Below are 19,237 nucleotides of genomic sequence, written 5' to 3'. Positions count from 1 at the left end.
CCGTGATTAGAGCTTATAGATGAAGACAATCAAAGTATTTAGTATTTACTGCTAATAAGTCAGAGTATGAGATGTAAATTCACTTGGAATGGTGTTTTTCAAAGGAACTGAGAGTTAAAATAAGCAAGAAGCCAATTAATAACTGAAACAAGACAATCACAATTTAAATAACAATCTCTTCAAGTATTGATGCATATTTTAATGTGCTAATGTATTTTTAAAATTTTCAGAACCCTGTTACACTTGTTCAGTATCACAAGGGGGATTCTATTTTTGAATATTTATAAGCTACATTTATATAAAAGTGTTCATGTTGTCCAATCTGGCAGTCACAGCTTCTGTTTGATCTCTGCTATTGTTTGAGGGCAGTATGAATTTGTATCAGAGGGGTGCCTCTCCAGCAAACAATGAAAGGATTCGTTTTTATCAAAAAACATTTTAAAGGACATTGAAAAACTGGAGAAATGGATTGGAAAAGCATGTCATGCAGTCCAGAATCGCTAATGGGATCCATAAACTGGATTAGTGTAAGGACAGGAATAATACTTCAGTTCTGCCCAGTACTATTTAAAATGTGGGTTTGCCATGTCCAGTTTGGAGCACCTAAAAATGTGGACAAACTGTCTGAGGTCCAAGAAAGTACAGTGGGAGTGATCCTGGATTTTGCAAGCAGGACCTCCAGGAGAAGACGGACAGAACTGAGGTGCTTTAATCTGGAGAAGTGGAATTTCAAGGAGAAAAAGAATAGGCTTTCCTCTGCAACCAGTATGTAGTGAGTCTAAACTGGAGCAAAGCAAACTAGGTTAAACAGGAAGAAAAACTTCCTCTAAAGAAGTATAATGAAATGTTGGAATAAGTTGGCTGTTGGACAGCTACAGAAGTTCCATTAGCAGAGGGGTGATGGGTTTTGGGAGGTTTGGTGGGGGGATTTCGTAAGGTTGTTTTTAAGAAACAGATTAGTTAAATTTGCTGATCCAGCTTTAAAGCACGGACTGGACTAGATGATCTCTTCAGTTCTCTTTTAATCGTATTTTCCATGGTTGTGTCTAAAGTGTCTAACTAAACAAATTGTTGCTGAAACTGGGGAATGGCATTTTTCACCAGTGGCACCAGTCTGGACTGCAGGGGTTGTGCAGTGGCCTCTGGTGAGGGGCTGCTGTTCCTCCACTCACTGTACCATTACCTGCCATTGTTATCTGTGTGTGTTCCAGAACTGTGTCAGGGATGTTCATGGATAAAAATTAGTGTCAGTGTGTGAGAACAAAGGGGGTTTGCCTGCTGTGCCATTCTGTCTCCTGTTATGCTGTATATTGCTGTACTGTATAGTATAAAATATTACATCATTACAGAAAGCAATAATTAATACATTCCAATGTAACTTGAAAGCCCTGGTAGTTCCTTGGTTATCCTCTCATGCCTCCTGTCCTTCCTTTCCCATCAGTCTTTTCCTTGTTTTCCTCCTGCTGTTGACACGTGATGCCTCTGTGTGCATGTGATGTTTGTCTGCACACACGTTCCTTCTCCCCTTCCCCAAAGGAGGGCACATTTGCCAATCTGGAGTTCTGACCTGTTTGTTTTTTGAGCATCTGTCAAGTTCCCACTTGTTAGAGAACATTTGAGAGCCAGTGAAATACATGGTTAGAGGCACAAGCCTCAGTGTGGCCAGGGAATTTCGCTGTTTGACTTTACAAAAAGATAATCAGGGAAGATCTAATTGGAGAAAGAAATACGTAATGTGAAGAATGGAAGAAGATGCAGGGTTAGGCAGCTTGTGCACCATTTCAGAAGTTGTGTTTTGCAAGTCACGTGGTGGCAAGCAGCAGGATTCCCTGTTAGCTGCAGTGATGTGCAGCACTGAGTCCCTTCAGCACTTCACACTTGAGGCTGCTTGGATTGCGTCAGCAGGAGGACGAAGTGTTCTGTACCCTGGTGTGACCTTGTGAAAATGCAGCACATCCCTCCTTGCTGTTCCAGCCCAGAGCAGGCACTCCGTGCCCAGGCCAGTGGACCCAAAGCTCCCTCTGCTGCTGCAGCTGGGGCTTGGCAAGATGGATGTGCTGGAGTTCAGCTAAGCAGAAACACATTGCAGGGCAGAAGAAGAAGCATCTGCTTGTACAATAGCTGGTAAAGGCTTCTGTGTCACAGGAGGGAATGGAGTGCAGAGAGTTTTCAGGCTCTCAAACATGCTGAAGTAATATCTTCATTTGTTATCTCCGATAATCATACAGAAAATGCATGCTGAGAATATCATATGCTGTGTTGATAGTCTGTCTGCTGGTGATAAGCTGTTGGAAATGTCTTTAGTAGTGTAGATCTCAACTAGAAAATCTCACCAAAGCCAGTTTTGATTCTAGTATTTCAATTCAAACATATTGTAAAGAAATGGCACAGAATCTGAGAGTGATTTGAGGTAAACTCATTCCATCCCCTGCCATGGGCAGGGACACTTTCCACTATCCCAGGCTGCTCCAAGCCCCTTCCAGCCTGGCCTTGGACGCTGCCAGGGATCCAGGGGCAGCCGCAGCTGCAATGGGCACCCTGTGCCAGGGCCTGCCCACCCCACCAGGGAGCAATTCCTTCCCAATCTCCCATCCAGCCCTGCCCTCTGGCAGTGGGAAGCCGTTCCCTGTGTCCTGTCCCTTGTCCCAAATCCCTCTGCAGCTCTCCTGGAGCCCCTTTAGGCCCTGCCAGGGGCTCTGAGGTCTCCCTGGAGCCTTCTCCCCTCCAGGTGAGCACCCACAGCTCTATGAGCCTGTGTCTGTAGGAAAGCATCAGTGATCCATTCATTTCCTCAGTGAGGTTTAATATAGAGTATAAAGAACTTATCCTTGCTTTGAAATAGTCTACATAAATGATTAGTTTTCTTAATAGATGCTTTAGGACCATCTATATTACAATAAATTTTGTCTTTAAAGCAACTCACCAAAGACTGTATAAATTCAAGTTTAACATCCAGGATAATAATGCTCTATCTGCACTATTTTTCAGTGAGTCAATTCAGGGCTCTAGGGGCTATCTGAAGTATCTCCATTTAATAGGGAGTGTATTCTTTATAGATGTATATAGAGGTATATATATATATAATATGCAGAGTGTATCACATCACGTGAGGTGCAGTACATGCACAACTCTGTTGCCCATGTCTGTCATACAACCCAGTGCCATCTTTGTTACCTCAAAGGAAGCGTTGCTTTGAAAAGTGTTTTGTAAGGATGCTCTGAGCATTCCCCAGTGAATGTGAACATTGGTGTAGTCAGCAGCCTGCTAAGAGACTTCCAGGAAAAAGTAGCAAGTGATGATATGAAGGGCAGTTCTGACATTAATGCTTTATTTCTCTTGCAGGAGAAAGTGGCTGCTCTCAGAGCAGCATCAGCCACCCAGCTGTGCAGGAGGGGACAGTCAGTGTCCACAGTCCAAAGAAATCAAGCAAGATTACTCCCAAATTTCACAACCGTATTGTTCACCGTGTGTGGAAGGAATGCATCCTCAACAGGGCACAGTCCAAGTATGGCAGCAGTTCTCATGCTTTGCTGATTTATGACACATAATATACAGTTAAAACTGTCATTGTTTGCCTTAATGCCATTCCTTACAGGATTCCTTTGCCACCAATCAGAGCTAATGATGCCAAACTGCATTATCAAAGAAAATGCTGTAAATTTGTCGCTGTGTTCAGCTGAGAACTCCTGACACTTCCCATTGTGTTTGCAGTTGTGTACCCTAATTGTGACATTCCTCGAGGCCACACATTCATAGGATGTGCCTTCAGCCAAGTGCTCTCAGATTTAGTGATGGCAGCTTCTGTCTCCAGTTGTAGTTACCACCCTGAAAGCTGGGTGACTGCAGAACAGATTGTATGTATTTGATATTTAGGGCTCTAAGGGGAGTATTTGTAAAGCATTACATGAGTTGGACTAAAATTTCAATTGACAAGAGTGTATAAATTGATGTTAGTATCACAGACCTTTAGTACTGGAGATTTAAAGTGTATCACAGCATGGTGAGCCCTGAATATATTTATTTTTTCCTATTTCCATGCAATTACCTCACTGGGTATGTAAGACTAATTTCCAGAAACAGTTTAAATGGCTTTCCCCTTGTTTCTTGTGCTCAGACTCCAGACAGAGTTATTTGACACAGAGCTGGGACCTTCCTCCTACATAAATCAAACTGTAAATTTAAGGAGTAGTACAGGGACCTGCTGTCAATTTCAAAGGTCAGGAAGAAGGAAGTAATTTATCTGAGGGGAACATATATGAATTTATGCATGTACATTTTAAAAATTTTGTTCTTCAGAAGGTGGTGATGGCTAAAATAATTTTCTCTTCTTCAGGAGGAATCAAATTACAGCTGCAAATTTGGAAGAGGAAGTTCCTAACAATAGTGTTTCATGGGATTTTGTGGATCCAGTCCAAAGAGTCAGTTGTTCTTGTTCCAGGTGAGCTTTGAAGAGAATAAACATTTGTCATATTGTGAGAGCCCTATTCAGACAGAGGTACACTTACAGAAGGGAGTTATGCTTTAGCTGAGACAAGAAGAAATTGTAATATCAAACCTGTAAACACATTTGGGGGATGCATCTGCATGTCAGCCCATTGTCACTTGAAGGAGCCAATCCAAGAGGAAAAATGATGGTATTAGGGCCAGGATCACTTTCCATTCATAAGGAGCTCATCCTGCAGTGTTTCAGAGCTGCAGGAAACGTTTGGTTAAGTGGTAAAGGCTTGTGGTGAAGAGTTCAGGATCTGCCGAAGTTTGTGAGCATCCTGATACTTGGAGTAAGAGGGAAAACATCCCTACAAATCGCCTCACGTGCCTCTGGTCAATCTGCCATGGCATCAAAACCCACCCAAGAGAATGTTAAACCTTTGCAGCCTGGTCACCCACTGCCACTGGATCAGAAAGAATTCACCGCTCACTCACACAAACACTTTAGGAGGTTATTAATGTTTTCTGTCATCTTTGGGTGGTTAGAATTCTAGAACTCCTCACTCAGGAAAGGCAAACCATCATCACCAATATGCTTAACCATTCTTAAAACTATCAGAGAGATGTTACAGGGCTAGAGAAGCCCCCAGTTTGTAGTGAAATAGTCCTATGAAACACTTCTACTGAAATTCTTAATTCCCAAGGTCAGCATCTACTTGTAAGGTAGGTGATAAAAGCACCTTTACCAAAATAAGTTATTCCTTAAGCATGCAGTTCTTCTTTGTGTAGTCTGAGGAGGAGATGGACTGTGCATCCTTCAAGGGTGGAATGTTTAACCTGGAGACTCCCTGCTCTATCCCAAGTGAGAGGATGCTTTCTGCAGCTCTTCCCCCCTGATTATACACGTTGTTTGTATTCATATACTCAAGAATGTGGAACAGGTAAATGTTTTGTCAGAATGCCAAGTGTTTCCTGTGGAAAACTGAGCTTTGCCTGGAAAGCATGGGATTCAGTAGTGGGCAGTGGGAGCCTGGTTCTATGGATAGGTTCAGGTGCACTTGCAATTTCACACTGTCTGTTCATCCCTCCAGTGATAACTGCATCATGCTGGAGCTGGTAAACAGAGCAGCTGGGAAATGGAAACATTATTCTTAAAATGAAGGCAGTACCTGATTTCAACCAGCAATAAGTACTTTCTGTGTAGCTGCAGAACCTGAGCAGCTACTGGCATATAGAAATTGTTTTAGTCACTTCTGTGTCCATTCCATGTACTGGATAAATGTCAGGATATAATCTTAGATCTGGAGTTTCAAAGGGCTGTCTGGTGCTCAGCATCAAATTCAGTCTCCTGCAGACCCAGCTTGGTGTGTGAGGTGCAGAATGTCTGAAATAATTCTCTGCAGTCAGTAAAAATATGGTGAATGATGGAGAATTAAGGCAATGAAATGTTACAAGAACATGCTTAAGGCAAACCTCCAGTTACCAGGGCATTAGCTGCACATTAGGGTGATTGCAGGCACAGACCATCTGCTGCTGCAGGGAATCTGCAGCGTGTCCTGGGAACAGCAAAGCCCTGTGCAAAGCTGGGATAACCCCACACAGCCTGGGTGCTGCCAGGGGACAGGGGCAGCAAACACAGGATGTTGTGTTTGTACCTGTAGGCAGGGTTGGGTGTCTCCAATCTAGTCCACTTCACTTGTGATCATGTAGGTTATCTTTTTAAGTAAAAAGCACACTGCATGTTTTGAAATGGGTTTTTGTTGTCCTATTGTTGTTCATAAAATAGGGATGGAGTGATTCATTTTGAAATGGTGTTTATTTTTAAACATGTTTCAATGCTAAGCACAAACACATCTTTCAATTTCTGTTTAGCTTAATAAAATCAAATAAACAACTAAACAAAAGGCTCCGAACAATGAAAAAGACCAGTAAAAGGATGGGCAGTTATATCCCCGTTGTCACATCCTTGGGAATCATCCATCAGTATGATGAAAATACTTTCCAGCAGGACCTGAAACACTGAAATTCAATCCTGTGCTTCTCAGTCTCAAAGATACCGGATACAAAGTCAAAAAAGCCATATAAAGCCAGTAATAAGATTTTATGTTACTGCATTATTTTGTTTTGAATATTTAAGAATATTTATTCAAACTCCCTCCATCAGGCAGAAATTAAAAGCCAGTTAAAAGATCAGGAGCAGACAGGAGGTTTCTCAGTGCTGTTCTGTGAGTTTTGGCTTTCCCCTGAGGTCGGGTAACTGCCCAGAGCGTGCCGTGAGTGGTTTCTCCTCCTCCTTTTCCAGGCACAAGGTGTTCAAGCAGCGCTGCGCTGGTGCCTCGGGCCGGCCCCCCACGCTGCCCCAGCCCGGCTTCGGGGTGGGGCCGGCGGCGGCCTCGGCACTGCCCCCTCCTGCCTCCTCAAAGCACAAAACCACCGAGAGGCAGGACAAGGGAGAGAAACTGCAAAAAAGGCCCCTGATGCCGTTTCACCATCGGCCCTCGGTGACTGAAGAGCTATGCATGGAGCAGGACACGTCCGGGCAGAAGCTGGGACTGGCCGGGATGGAGTCCGCTTTGGAAGTTCCCAGTTCCAGGAAATACGAGAAGCCGCTCTCGCTACCTGCTAGAAATCCAAGCAAGCAAATTAGTATGAATCCTATGGATTCACCCCATTCCCCCACCTCCCCTCTGCCTCCCACCCTGAGCCCCCAGCCCAGAGGTCAGGAGGCGGAGAACCTGGACCCCCCTTCCGTTCCTGTGAACCCAGCACTCTACAGCAGCGGGCTGGAGCTGCAGCCGCTGCCCAGCTTAGATGACAGGACAGTCCTGGTGGGACAGAGGTTACCTCTGATGGCAGAGGTCAGTGAGACAGCCTTGTACTGTGGCATAACTCAGAGTAACGAGGCCGTGGACGTGTGGAGGACCTACAGTGTCCCCTCGAGTGACGACCCCGAGTTCCGGCCGCCGGAGCTGCCGTGTGAGAGGTATGATGGCAGGATGGAGATCAACCCCGACAGCACTGCACTGAAAAGGTGAGAGTGCACACTGGCCAGGGGGCTGGGCAGTTCGAGTCAGCACCAAACTCTAATTTTTACTTTTCAAAGGCTAAGGCTTCACAATCACAGATGCTGCAGAGAGCACCAAACACTTAAATAAAAACACTCTATTGCAGGATGCTTGCCTTTTCCAGCTCTGGCTTTCTGTTGGATGCTACAAGAACTGATCAATCTCTTTGTAACCTATTTTTGTATTTTATGCTGGCCTAAAAATTACTGAAGCATTCTGATAATGCATTTTAAAAAATGCACCAGAGAGAGTGGTTAATGAAAATATTTAGAAGAAATTAATTGAGGAAGAGATACTGAGTTAAAAGACTATCGGGTAATTACAATGGTGTTTGCTAGGCTGAAAAGGGTTTCAGCCTGAAAAACACAGTCTGGGAAGGCTGGACTTCAAAGTGACATTTATACAGTGGCAAAATTGATTCTTCTTTCACTGTCCCAAAGTAGATCTTAATACAGTAAGGTATATAATACTAAATATATCCAATACATCCTTTATTTAAGGAAAAAGACATTTCTGCTTAGCGGGGGGGATGGAGTGAGCCATGGGCTGTGTTTGTGTGACAGCTACGGACTTTACTGGTTTTGTTTCATGGTGGCTTTCCCTGTTTATTTCACTTCAGGCTCTTAGCACAACCTAATAAACGGTTTAAAATTTTGGAAGAGCAGAAATCAGTGCAGACCCTAAACTATCTCGACCCTTTGCCTCTACTACAACCCCCCGGAGAAGGCTGGGGAGACACCAGTGATCCTTACACCTTTGAAGATGGTGATATCAAGTACAGTTTCACAGTCAATAAAAAATGCAAACTTGGGGCTGAGAAAGATCCTTTGAAAAAGAACAAGGTAAGGTGTAAATCCAGTCTTTGGCATTAATATTCTTGTGGGATTTATCCTGTAGCACAGTGTTTGCTGTACAGCACTCTGGAAGACACAGGTCTGTTCCACTGATGTATATATTTATAGACATATATTTATTTTTTAAAAATTATTTTATCACCTGCATGATGCTCCTTATGTATCTTACCCTTTATGGAGCTGTTTTGGTGTCTGGCTGTGCAAGCAAACATTCTAAAAAATGTTTTTTCTTGGAGAGTTTGAGGTGGTTAATTACCTGTACTGGCTCTCAGAGCTGAATATGGTCCATGGAATCCTTTGTAAATCTTAAATTTAACTCAGACCCCTGAGTCTGGCTGAACATAGGAAAACATTTGTTCTTACATAGCTTAAATTTATATCCATGAAATCTCTTTGACGTTTTGTGTAGTCAGAAGATGGGATTGGTTCCAAGGAAATCCCCTCAACGGGTCATTCCACACCAGTTCCTGATGGAAAAGATGCCATGTCCATTTTCAGTTCTGCTCCTAAGACCGGTGAGTTAAAGCTCTTTGATTCGCTCTGCAAAGCAAAAATACCCAAATGCCATTAACATCTGGAGGGAAAAATGTCATGTGAACTTTTGTCTGTAATATCAGGGCTACAGACCGCTCCCAAGCTGGAAAAACCCTTGATTTTCCTTGTCCTTTCTATTAAAGCAATTAGATATTTTTTAGAATGTTAAATGAGCAGCAGCCCCTTCCCTGTTTCCCGACTGACCCTCGGTGGTTGCTGAGGAGCCTGCAAGGCTCCAGCAGAGCAGAGGGGCTGGGTGCTGTGGTGCTGCTGCCTGTGCTCCCCTTTCCCTGACTGTTTGTTCCCTGTTCCCGGCGGGGCAGAGCCGCGGCAGGACGGCGCTGCCGGCAGGGCCGGCTCGGGCAGCCTCACACAGGTCACCGACCTGGCCCCGTCCCTGCACGACCTCGACAACATCTTCGACAACTCCGACGAGGATGAGCTTGGGGTGAGTCTCTGTGGGGAGGAGCCTTCTGTAGGCCAAAATACAGGAATCCTAGTGGGAATGATTGTCCCTAATAGATGGGAGAGAGAGAGACTTTCCAGGTAGGCAGGCTTGGATTTTAGCTGGCAAAGAGAGAGATCCTTCAGGAGATCATCCTGCATGGACAGGCTGTAAGGAGCTTCCAGAGGGAGAGCCATGCAGGTCCTTTATAAATCCATTTTATCTAGTTCTGTGTCCTGGACTTCTGTCAGCATTTTGTGTTTGAGAATTATGGTGGAAAATATCCAAGTGTTACTAATTGATGATGGGTTCTTTTACCTTTGTCTGAGAACCTGCCCACAGAAAAATAAATTCAACCTTACAGGATTCCAGTAATTCTCTGAGTCATGTTCCCTCATATTTCTCCAAGCACTTTATTTCAGTGCAGAGAGAAACAGTTGCTGCATGTTAGGAAATACAGAAGGAAATGCAGATCTATATCAGTTACGGGGTGGGGGAAATTGCCTGGGAAGGCAAACATTTGGATAGTCACTATCTTTAAGCATAATCTAATACAGCCATAATAGTACAGAAGGTGGTCCTAAAGTGACTGTTAGTAGATAATAGTGTTTAAAAGTCTTTTGCCTTGTTCTTGGCAGGCCTTTATAAGTGCACCAATTTCCTTACTGTGGTTCTACACAAACTGCACTTCAGATGCCACAGTTAATATGCAAATCTACCAGAGGACTGTTCTGTCAAAATAAAAAATTAAATTTGTCAAAAAAAATTTAATCCTGTCAAAAAACAAACTTTCTTCTCTGAAGTTGCCCTGGACAGCCCTAATGTTCTTCCTGTCTTAACATTTGCATGTGTTGGGCTTACTCTCAGTGTCATATTTCCATTACCACCTTGGAGTAATCCAAACGTGGAAACAAATAGAACAGTCACGTGCATTTCAAGCTCAGGGCTTGTGATAACATTTTGAATATAATTTGTTTATAGAAATATGAAAATATGCAGTTATATGTATGCATTGGTTTATGAGGGGGTAGATAGATAGATAGATAGATAGATAGATAGATAGATAGATAGATAGATAGATATAAAAATATTTCTTTTTGGTTTTAGTGTTGAAAGGGGGGAAAAAATCCATACTCCTTGGGGGGAGCGGGTGGGAGGGCAGAAAAGCAGGCATTGTCTCTGCAGTGCAGTGCCCCTGGAGGTGCCAGCGTGTGCTAACTGCAGTGTTTGGTTTGCAGGCCGTGTCCCCAGCCCTGCGCTCCTCCAAGCTGCCGGCAGCGGGCTCTGAGGAGCGGCCGCTGGGCAAGGACGGCCGGACTGCGGTTCCCTACCCCCCCAGTGAGTACCTGGGCTCCTCTGGCACTCCCAGGCCTGGCTGCACTGCCCTGCAGTGCCACTGGGCTCACTGAATTGCCAGCTTTTAGGGAGGGCAGTGGTAATACGGATGTGTAATGAGCCTACTGAGATATGAGGGACTCTTCTGTTGGCATTGGTGTCTTGGTCTGGAACTTTGGGAGGGGGTTGTTACAAATCTTCCTTTGGAACGTTTCCCCTCTCTTCTCTGCTCATTGTAGGACACTTCCACCATTACCAAATCCCTCTTTAAGTATAAATCCTTCTACTTAACGAAATCAAAACCATGGCTTACCAACTGGCCATGGTGGTGCAACCTGTCTTGGAAGAAAATTGCATTGAACATTTGACAAATTAAAACTAAAATCGCCTTCAGGGTTTAATCTGGATGTGGAAGTGCATGATTAAAATCAAAGTGCTGGGTTCTAACTGGAGGCTTGGTGTGGACCTTTTATAGGTGGTTGTGGTAGTGGCACTTGTACAGGCCCTGCACATGGACAAGGGCGGGTATGGGAGTGCAGGAATCTTACGAGATTGTTTGAAATTAGATTAAACAATATGGCTTTTTTCTAAGGACTGTGCCAACAGCTATTGGGAATGGTGGCTTGTACTCTGAGGTTTGAGGGCTTTGCTGCATTTCTTGCACCTGACAGGAGGGGACAGCCGGGGGGGTCAGGCTCTGCTCCCAGGAAACAGGGACAGGAGGAGAGGGAGCAGCCTCAGGCTGGGCCAGGGGAGGCTTGGGTTGGATATTGGGAAAATTCTTTCACTGAGAGGGTTGTAAGTGAGAGTAAGTTGTGCTGGAGTCTCCAGCCCTGGAGGCATTTACCAGCCCTGTGGATGTGGCGCTTGGGGACATGGGTCAGTGGTGGCCTTGGCAGTGCTGGGGAGTGGTTGGACTCAATGATCTCAGAGGGCTTTTCCAACCTGAACAGATCTCTGATTCTACTGGTGTAAGATTCTGGTGTGGTTTTACTGGCATTTCTTTTGAGATAAAGGAGAAATGTGTTTGTGGGACAGGAGGAAGGTGAGAATTTCTGGTATAATAGTAACGAATCAAATTACAAATTACTTAGTGGTGAGAAGGAAGAGTGTTTGATTTCTGTGGCCACTGTAAGCAGAAATCCAATCTCTCTGCAAATCATTCTTTAAAGCCTTCTCATTAACTTCAGCTGGTAATGAGAACAAATTGAGGTGAAGAAAAAAACCAGTCTGAAGGAGATGAGTCAGAGTTTTATGGACCCATAAAAGCTGTGCTGATTTACTCAAATGTAGAAGTCTGAAGTATACAGAGATTGGATTTTGACAGGTTTAGTTGATCCATAGCTTTTTAAAATATGCAAAGCTTTTTCAAGCATGACACACATGAAAATGAATGATGATAGTTGCCTGTTGCTGTAGGGTTGGGGGATTTTTTGTAATTAAACTTTTTTATGAATCTGCACTGCAGAATTCTGCTAAGTGGAGTGAGCTGGAGGTGAGAAAATGATGTAGTGTGAAGTTAAACAGATACACTCCACTTGTAGCCATGGCCTTGCCACCAGCTGTCGAGGCAGAGCAGTGTCTGTGGGGAGCTGAAGTGCCTTGTTCAGCATCATAAATTCCTAGTGGCCACCCTTCATTTTCACCTTCCTCCCTGTCCCCTCTCCAGTGCCTAAAGCACTTCTCTCTGCTCAGAAACAGAGGGAGCTAATCCAGCTGCCAGCCTGAACATTGTATTCCATACTAATGTTGGTGGAAAAGAATTTCTTCCATTCTGCTGAACTTTTTTTCAGCTTTGATTTATACTGTATCAGGGCAAGACTAAGGTCTTTTAAATTCAGATACTGAGAGAGTGGGGAAAGAAAAATATGGACAGAGTGGGAATAATTCATAGCCCTTTGTTTACTCTGCTGCTCCAGATTGTGAAGGACTGGCTTCAGCTTGGACAGCTATTACCAAAAGAACTGCATTTTGAGAGGACTGCCCCTATTAGAGGGGTTTCCCTTTGTCTAAAGAGTTCAGTAGCCTGGCTGTGTCCTCTCTGAGCACAAAAGCATCACATGCAGGGTTGGCTCTGTTGAGGCAGAGTGGAGACACATCCTGAGGCTGCAGCATCCTACACAAATGTACTGTATTTATATAGTGCAGGTATTCGCAGTCTGTAGATAATTCTAATCCCCTTACCTATTTCTGCCTTTTTCTGTTAGTTTTTGGCAACAGTACTGCTTCTTACCAGTTTGGATTTCCACTACACAGTGTTTTCCAGTCAGAAAGCCATCTGTATTGATTTATGAATTTTCCATAATCTTTAGGGTCCAGATGTTATTGAGTGCAAGAGTGTCCTTGTGTCCCATCAGCTTAGGTATGGAGATGGGATTTGGCATTAAATCTGTCTCAAGAAGTATCTAAGAAGATACACTTGTGGGAATTCACCCTTCTCTAATTACAGTGGTTCACCACTGATGGTTTTGTCCAGAGAGGACCTGTCCTAATTCAAGTCAGGAAAATAGAGCATTTAAGCTGAATGTGACACAAAATAAATACGGAAGCTGTGGCTGGAAGGAAGGAGAATGGAGCTGGGGAAAACATGCAAGATTTTGCTGTGATTTGTGTTGGATTGCATTACACTGTATAGAGCATCTCTGTGGGGGTTGGTTGTTCTGCTTAAAGAAGAAAAATAGACAATGGACAATTCCATTATGTTCATTTCCTGACAAGTCATTTAGGGATCTTCCTGGCTTAATGTCTTGTGATGCAAAATGATAATTTTGTGGCTTCTCTGGCACTGGAACTTCGGGATGCTTGACAGTCTGTTCCCGGGCAGAACTGCCCATGTTTGTGGCAAGAGTTGTGTTGTCATGGACCAGACAGTGACTGAGTGGAGAATCCAGCTCAGGGCACACAAAGGCCTCCTGGTTTAGGGCTAGGTCAGCTCTGGCAAAGGGAGGAAACTCCTCTGTGACTCCTTAGAAACAGTCACTGGAGCGAGCTGGGCATTAATGTCAATTCACCTCTCCAGTTATGAAGGATTTATTAGTTGCTGGTAAACTGTACATTTGTTTGTCTGTCTACCAGGTTGTTGTTTCTGCTGAACAATAACATTGCAGAGTATCCCTAGGAATTTGGGGAATTTATCCCCAGGAGTTTACTTTTGGTCTAGACTTACACTGCTGTCAGAACCCCAGTAAGTCTGGAGAAGCTTTTCTAGTTTTTAACTGATGAAATAAGAGCTAGCACTGAATTGATCTCTTCTGTTTTATTGCATTTCATTGAGAATTTTTATTTGAATGATTAACTGTGTTATTTCATCCTCTTCAGCTGTGGCAGATCTCCAAAGGATGTTCCCAACACCACCCTCTTTAGAACAGCACCCTGCCTTCTCCCCAGTGATGAGTTACAAAGATGGAATAAATTCAGAGACTGTGACTACCTTGGGAATGATGGAGAGCCCTATGGTCAATGTGGTTCCAACACAGCTGGCTGAGTTTAAAATGGAGGTGGAAGATGGATTAGGTAGCCCTAAACCTGAAGAAATTAAGGTAACATGCCAGAAATGTGGAATTTTTACAGACTTGTCTATGTGCGCTTTAATTTTTATAAACAAATCCCATGTAGTTTGTGTAGCAACTAACAAATGTGAGCTGGACCTGTGTAAAGAACTTGTCAGCCTGGAGCTGGAAAAATACTCTCTAGTAGAAGAGCTTTTTAATTGTTGCCCTGATTTTAGCTGTAGGCATTTTGTAATTTTATGTTTGTAATGGTTCTGGATGTTCTCAGGAAACAAGCAGTATTGTCTGTGAAATGAGCCCTGTGCCTAACAGAAAGAATGTATGTGTATAGGAGAAACACCACACTTGTGGCTAAGTAGCTGTTAAATGATGTATTTCTTTAGATAATTTCTCGGTGGCACCTTTGCTGTGCCCCTGTCCCTGGTGCCAGGCTGGCACACAGTGGGATAAAGTGGTGCACATAGAAAGGCTGCCTTTATCTCTCTGAAATGTTCCTTTTTTGGTTAGGGTTGAAACTCTCTGAGAAAGTCCAGGGGTTGAATGTGCTCTGTTTCTTCTTCAGCTGATGTTACTTCACAAGTTTTAAGGCCAGATGGGACCATTCTTATCTGACTTTCTGTATAACACAGGTCAGGTAATGTCACCTAGTTCCTCCTCTCTTGAGTCCTGTAGTGTCTCAGTAAAGAGCTGTTTGTAGCTGGGGACTCTGGGTTCTTGTGACATCCCAGTGTGGCCATTTCTCCATAGCATCCCATGGAGGGACCCAGCATCAGCACTGATATACATTGGTTGTGTCATTGTTCCATCACAGGGTAAGAGCAGGGCACAAATCATTCTGCCTGTGTGTCCTGCATTACTGAACTTCTGGGGCTGCTTTTTGTCACTTTTGTCAGAAGGTGCTGTTACCATATTTCCATGCATACAGCCTGAAGGGTGTTTTTTAATAAAAAATGCACTTTTTGTGTGGAAATGCACAGCACGTTGTTCTGCAGCAAGCTGCTCTGTACATGAGGAATAAAAATGGAGATGCCCACTCTAATTCTGGCTTCCTGGTAGTCCCCAGCCTTTGACTGTATAGCCTTATGCTTCTCCTTCACCCTGTCCCTCAGGTGCCACAGCCTGCTCCTTCTGTTTTAGCAGATCCTTCTCTCCTCAGCACCACCTCCTTTCCTCTCTTTTGTGCCCTTGTTGGAATTAACTGAGGGCTGATATTTAGGGCTCTGCACGGCTGAGCCAGGGACACGCTTGCAGCTGCATGGACAAGACATGGTGGTGTGAGGATGCTGATGGATGCCTTTGTTCAGTGTAAATGGTGTGGTCAGCTGTGAACCAGGACATTTTCCTGCCAGCAGGAATAGCATCCCTCAGGCAGACTGCAAGGGAGGCCGTGGCAAATCCCACAGAGTGACTTCTTCCACAGCAGCTTTCAGTTTTGTCCCTGGGAGAGAAGGAAGTCCCTGTCCCTGGCAGGAAGCTGGGCAGTGTGTGGGGTAGCATTCCAGGGTTGTGCTCCCATGTTTTGGTGCCAGTCCAGTGTGTCCAGTCAGACGCCAGAATTCCCAGCTCATTCCCCTGCCAAGGGCTGAGCTGGCAGGGAGCTTGTCCCAGCAGTTTTGTGGGGAAAGGGCCTTTGCAGATGTGGGAGGGAATCCCCAGTGTCCCTCCTGATGGTGGGACCCAGCTGGACATCAGGACATGGGGCAAGTCTGCTTTGGGACTGCCAGAGCTCTCCTTCCTTCCTCCCTGAGCTCTCGCTTGGAAGCACACTGGGAAGAGGCACCTTCTCAGTGTCTGCTCCAGGACAGTCTCCATTGCCCATCTTGAGCTGGTGCATCCACGAGTTTCTATGCCACTAGAGGAGTTTGAAATAAGTTTTTTATAAGGTTTGTAAGACTTTGCCTTGCAACAGACCTTGCTGGTTTTTCACTTCTGCTTGTGCAGTAAATTGTTTAGGAATAGGATAACTTGGGCCTGGGGAAAAAAAAAATCTGTCTTGGAATTTGGTGAGCTGAAGGTTTTGGAGTGCGAGCAGATTTCAGGGCATCATTGATACCAAAGATATTTTAATCTCCCTCACAGCCATTACAGGAGTATTAAAATACTTCAGTACTGCCTGAGAACATTTCCAACAGCACAGTTGACTTGCTTCTGTGTGTGTCACTCCTGCTCATACACACCAGTGGGGGAAACAAGCACTGGACCCATTGCTGATCATTCTGAGAACATGGAAGTAGATTCCTTGTGCTGAGCATTCCGCAGCTGGAGACAGAAATCCACACATTCCTCATCCCTCAATGCTTGACAAGGTGCAAGGGAAAAAATGCTCTAACGAGATGTTAAATACTGAGACTGCTGTTACTGTTTTCACACTGATTTTTACTTTGCAGTAGTGCCTCAAGAGGACTAGTTCTGTTCTCCTGAAAGAGCTGGAATAGCTCTAGAAACTCTGGCTGAAGTTCTTGTCATCACTCTCTGCGAGAAGCGTGACAGTCACTGCAAGCCCAGCTGGGCTGAACTTCACTGATAGTTAACACTGTATTTGCTGGATTGTTTAGATATTTGTGTTTAATACTCTGTGTAATGATTGGCATGTGCAAAGTGTGCACTGTTATTGCTGAAGTGATGTGAACCCCCTTAGCAGGGGTTATTTGGAGAGGCTGCCTCAAGGCACCTCAGGGTTCCTCACACTGTGACAGCCTCTCCCCACTGTCAGTACAAGAGGTCTTGCAAAGACCAATCTTTTAAGTCCTAAATGAGGTGCTAAAAATTAGGTAGCGTGAAAATTTTGTAGTGCACTACTCATGTTTCAGGCACAGCCTGTCTGAAATGAGCCCGATCCGATTGTGAAACCTGGCATAAAGCTGTGCAGCATCTCGGGATAACAGGGAGCCTCAGCTGAGTTTCCTTGAAGGAACTGCTCTTGAATGCCTTGTAGAAGGAATAAGTATAGTTCATTTGGGGGGAAAAAAGGTAATTGTAGAGGGTTCAAACAGTACAGTAGATTTTAATTAAAAATAATTATCCAAAGAGCAACCTCTCCACATTGTTGTAACCAAGGTCACTTGGATGTTACAGGATTTTTCGTATGTGCACAAAGTTCCATCATTTCAACCTTTCGTGGGCTCCTCCCTGTTTGCTCCGCTGAAGATCCTGCCCAGCCAGTGCCTCCTACCTCTGAAGATTCCAGATGCCTGCATCTTCAGGCCTTCTTGGGCTGTTCCTCCGAAAATTGAACAACTTCCATTGCCACCTGCAGCCACTTTCATCAGAGATGGCTACAAGTAAGTACAGCCTTGGAGAAATGGGTCAGTCAAGCCCATGCCTAAAGCTGGGTAACTAAAATGGTTGTTTTTATTGACAGTGCTTTAACCTGCAAATGTATCTTAAACCTTTTAGGTTTGTCATTGTCCGAGATCAAAACAGGTCTGATAGCAGGAACATTTAACCCCAGCTTTGGCAGTCAGGAGTGTTGCAGTGTACGTCCACACCCAGTGTTTTTAAAAGAACAGGAACATGCAATGCCTGAATTAATGGTAATTTCTGATACAGGAAAATACTGAAATTCTGCAGAAACAATAAGTGTTGGGGAACAAAATGAATGCACTGAACCCATCACATCTCTGCCCTCCCATTTCCATGTCCAGCCTCCAGCCAGGCTCCCTTGTGTCACTTTGAGCGCCAGCCTGGTGATCTCTGGTGCTGGTGGTTCCATTTGCCCTTCTGAGGACTCTGGAAAGGTTGAGTGGCCCTGTGAGAGCTCCCCAGTCTGTGTTCCCATGGGAGCTCCTCTGAGCTCCTGTGATGTCTCTGAGTGGGGCCACGGGGAGCTGCTGATCAGACAGACATTGGTCCATGTCCTGTCCCACCCTTCCTGATACCAAAAGAGGAGAGTGCCGTGACCTACAGGGAGCCGCTGATGTTAATTTTCAAAGCTTGGATTCCTCACTCAGTTCTCAGAAATTAGCAATGTTTATGGACAAAATTCATTGCTGGAGGTTTTGAAAGCTAGCAAGAATTTGTACCATTAAATTAATAAAACCTCTTAAAAAGCATAGTAATAGTACAAAGGTCTCCTGCTGCACTGCTTCATTTCTAGAGGAAGCAGTCTGTATCTTTAAATCAGTCTGTAAATCCTTTAAATCAGTCCTTTTGCAGCCCCAAAGGGTCCTTCAGTGTTCTCAAAAGAACTGCAAAGAAGAAATTGTAAACCCTTGATATAGTGCCTAGGGAGCAATTTAATTCTCAGGTTTTTTCATAATAGTAACTGATGCACCGGGCCTGAGCTGGTTATTAATTTCAGGTATTTGTTGGGGGAAAAAACCCTTTCATTTTCAATCTAATCCAATTAGAGTGAGGATTATTACTGCAGGCTTCCGACAGAGTGGTGATTGCCAATCAGGGTTTCTAGGTCACCTTTTCTTATTAGTCAGAGGCACTCACTCTGCTGCAGCTCCACAACTCCTTCAGACTCTGCTTCATTATTTTGCCCTCTCCTGCTTTGAGCTGGACATACATCAGTTCAAGGTAATAAAATGATTGTAAGGAAAGAGGTCTTCAGTGTTTTCCTTTTCAAGTCACTAATGATAGGTGGGCATTCAAATGATAGTCCTTTCCAGTAACACACAAAATACACTGTGAGGACAGACAAACATGGAAAAATCCTGTTTCCCCTTCCTTATCCAGAGACTCATTGAGTTCTTACACTCTCTCCTCATTCTAATATGTAATTAATGCGTTACAGGAAAAGTAAGCAGATTAGAAGTGACGTGGAAAGAGAAAATTAGGATCTTTTTCTTTCATTGGCCCCTTATTACCTGTTTCTTGAAATGAGTCCTTGCAGCTGGAAGACAGATCTCATGGGAATAGTACAAACTATTCTGTGGTCACTTGAATTTGGCAGAAGATGTCAAAAAACAGAGTAATAAAACCCAGTCATGAATGGAGATGACCCAAAAACATGATTCTTAGCTTTACTGGACTAAGACTTTGTGATGGAACATATCCCATTGTGCCACAGACTGTGTAATCCGAAATGAGGATTTGAATTTATAGAATATAAACACATAC

General features: G+C 44.2%; 1 protein-coding gene across 1 annotated transcript in view; it reads left to right on the top strand.

Annotated features, from left to right (window-relative positions):
- MED13L (mediator complex subunit 13L) overlaps positions 1-19,237 on the top strand; it is a 166,053-nt gene that overhangs the window by 122,366 nt on the left and 24,450 nt on the right. Inside the window, exons 8-16 of the mRNA XM_066200137.1 lie at positions 3,343-3,505; positions 4,334-4,438; positions 6,731-7,459; positions 8,113-8,335; positions 8,757-8,862; positions 9,205-9,329; positions 10,565-10,664; positions 13,980-14,200; positions 17,246-17,451. Of these exons, the coding sequence (XP_066056234.1) occupies positions 3,343-3,505; positions 4,334-4,438; positions 6,731-7,459; positions 8,113-8,335; positions 8,757-8,862; positions 9,205-9,329; positions 10,565-10,664; positions 13,980-14,200; positions 17,246-17,451 (1,978 nt within the window). The remainder of the gene's footprint in view (positions 1-3,342; positions 3,506-4,333; positions 4,439-6,730; positions 7,460-8,112; positions 8,336-8,756; positions 8,863-9,204; positions 9,330-10,564; positions 10,665-13,979; positions 14,201-17,245; positions 17,452-19,237) is intronic.

Source organism: Chamaea fasciata, unplaced genomic scaffold (assembly GCF_029207755.1).
Source record: "Chamaea fasciata isolate MVZ Bird 193981 ecotype frontalis unplaced genomic scaffold, bChaFas1.0.hap1 SCAF_18, whole genome shotgun sequence".
Lineage (NCBI taxonomy): Eukaryota > Metazoa > Chordata > Aves > Passeriformes > Sylviidae > Chamaea > Chamaea fasciata.
The sequence above is the reverse complement of the archived record's forward strand: the minus strand, read 5'-3'. Positions and strand labels throughout refer to the sequence as shown.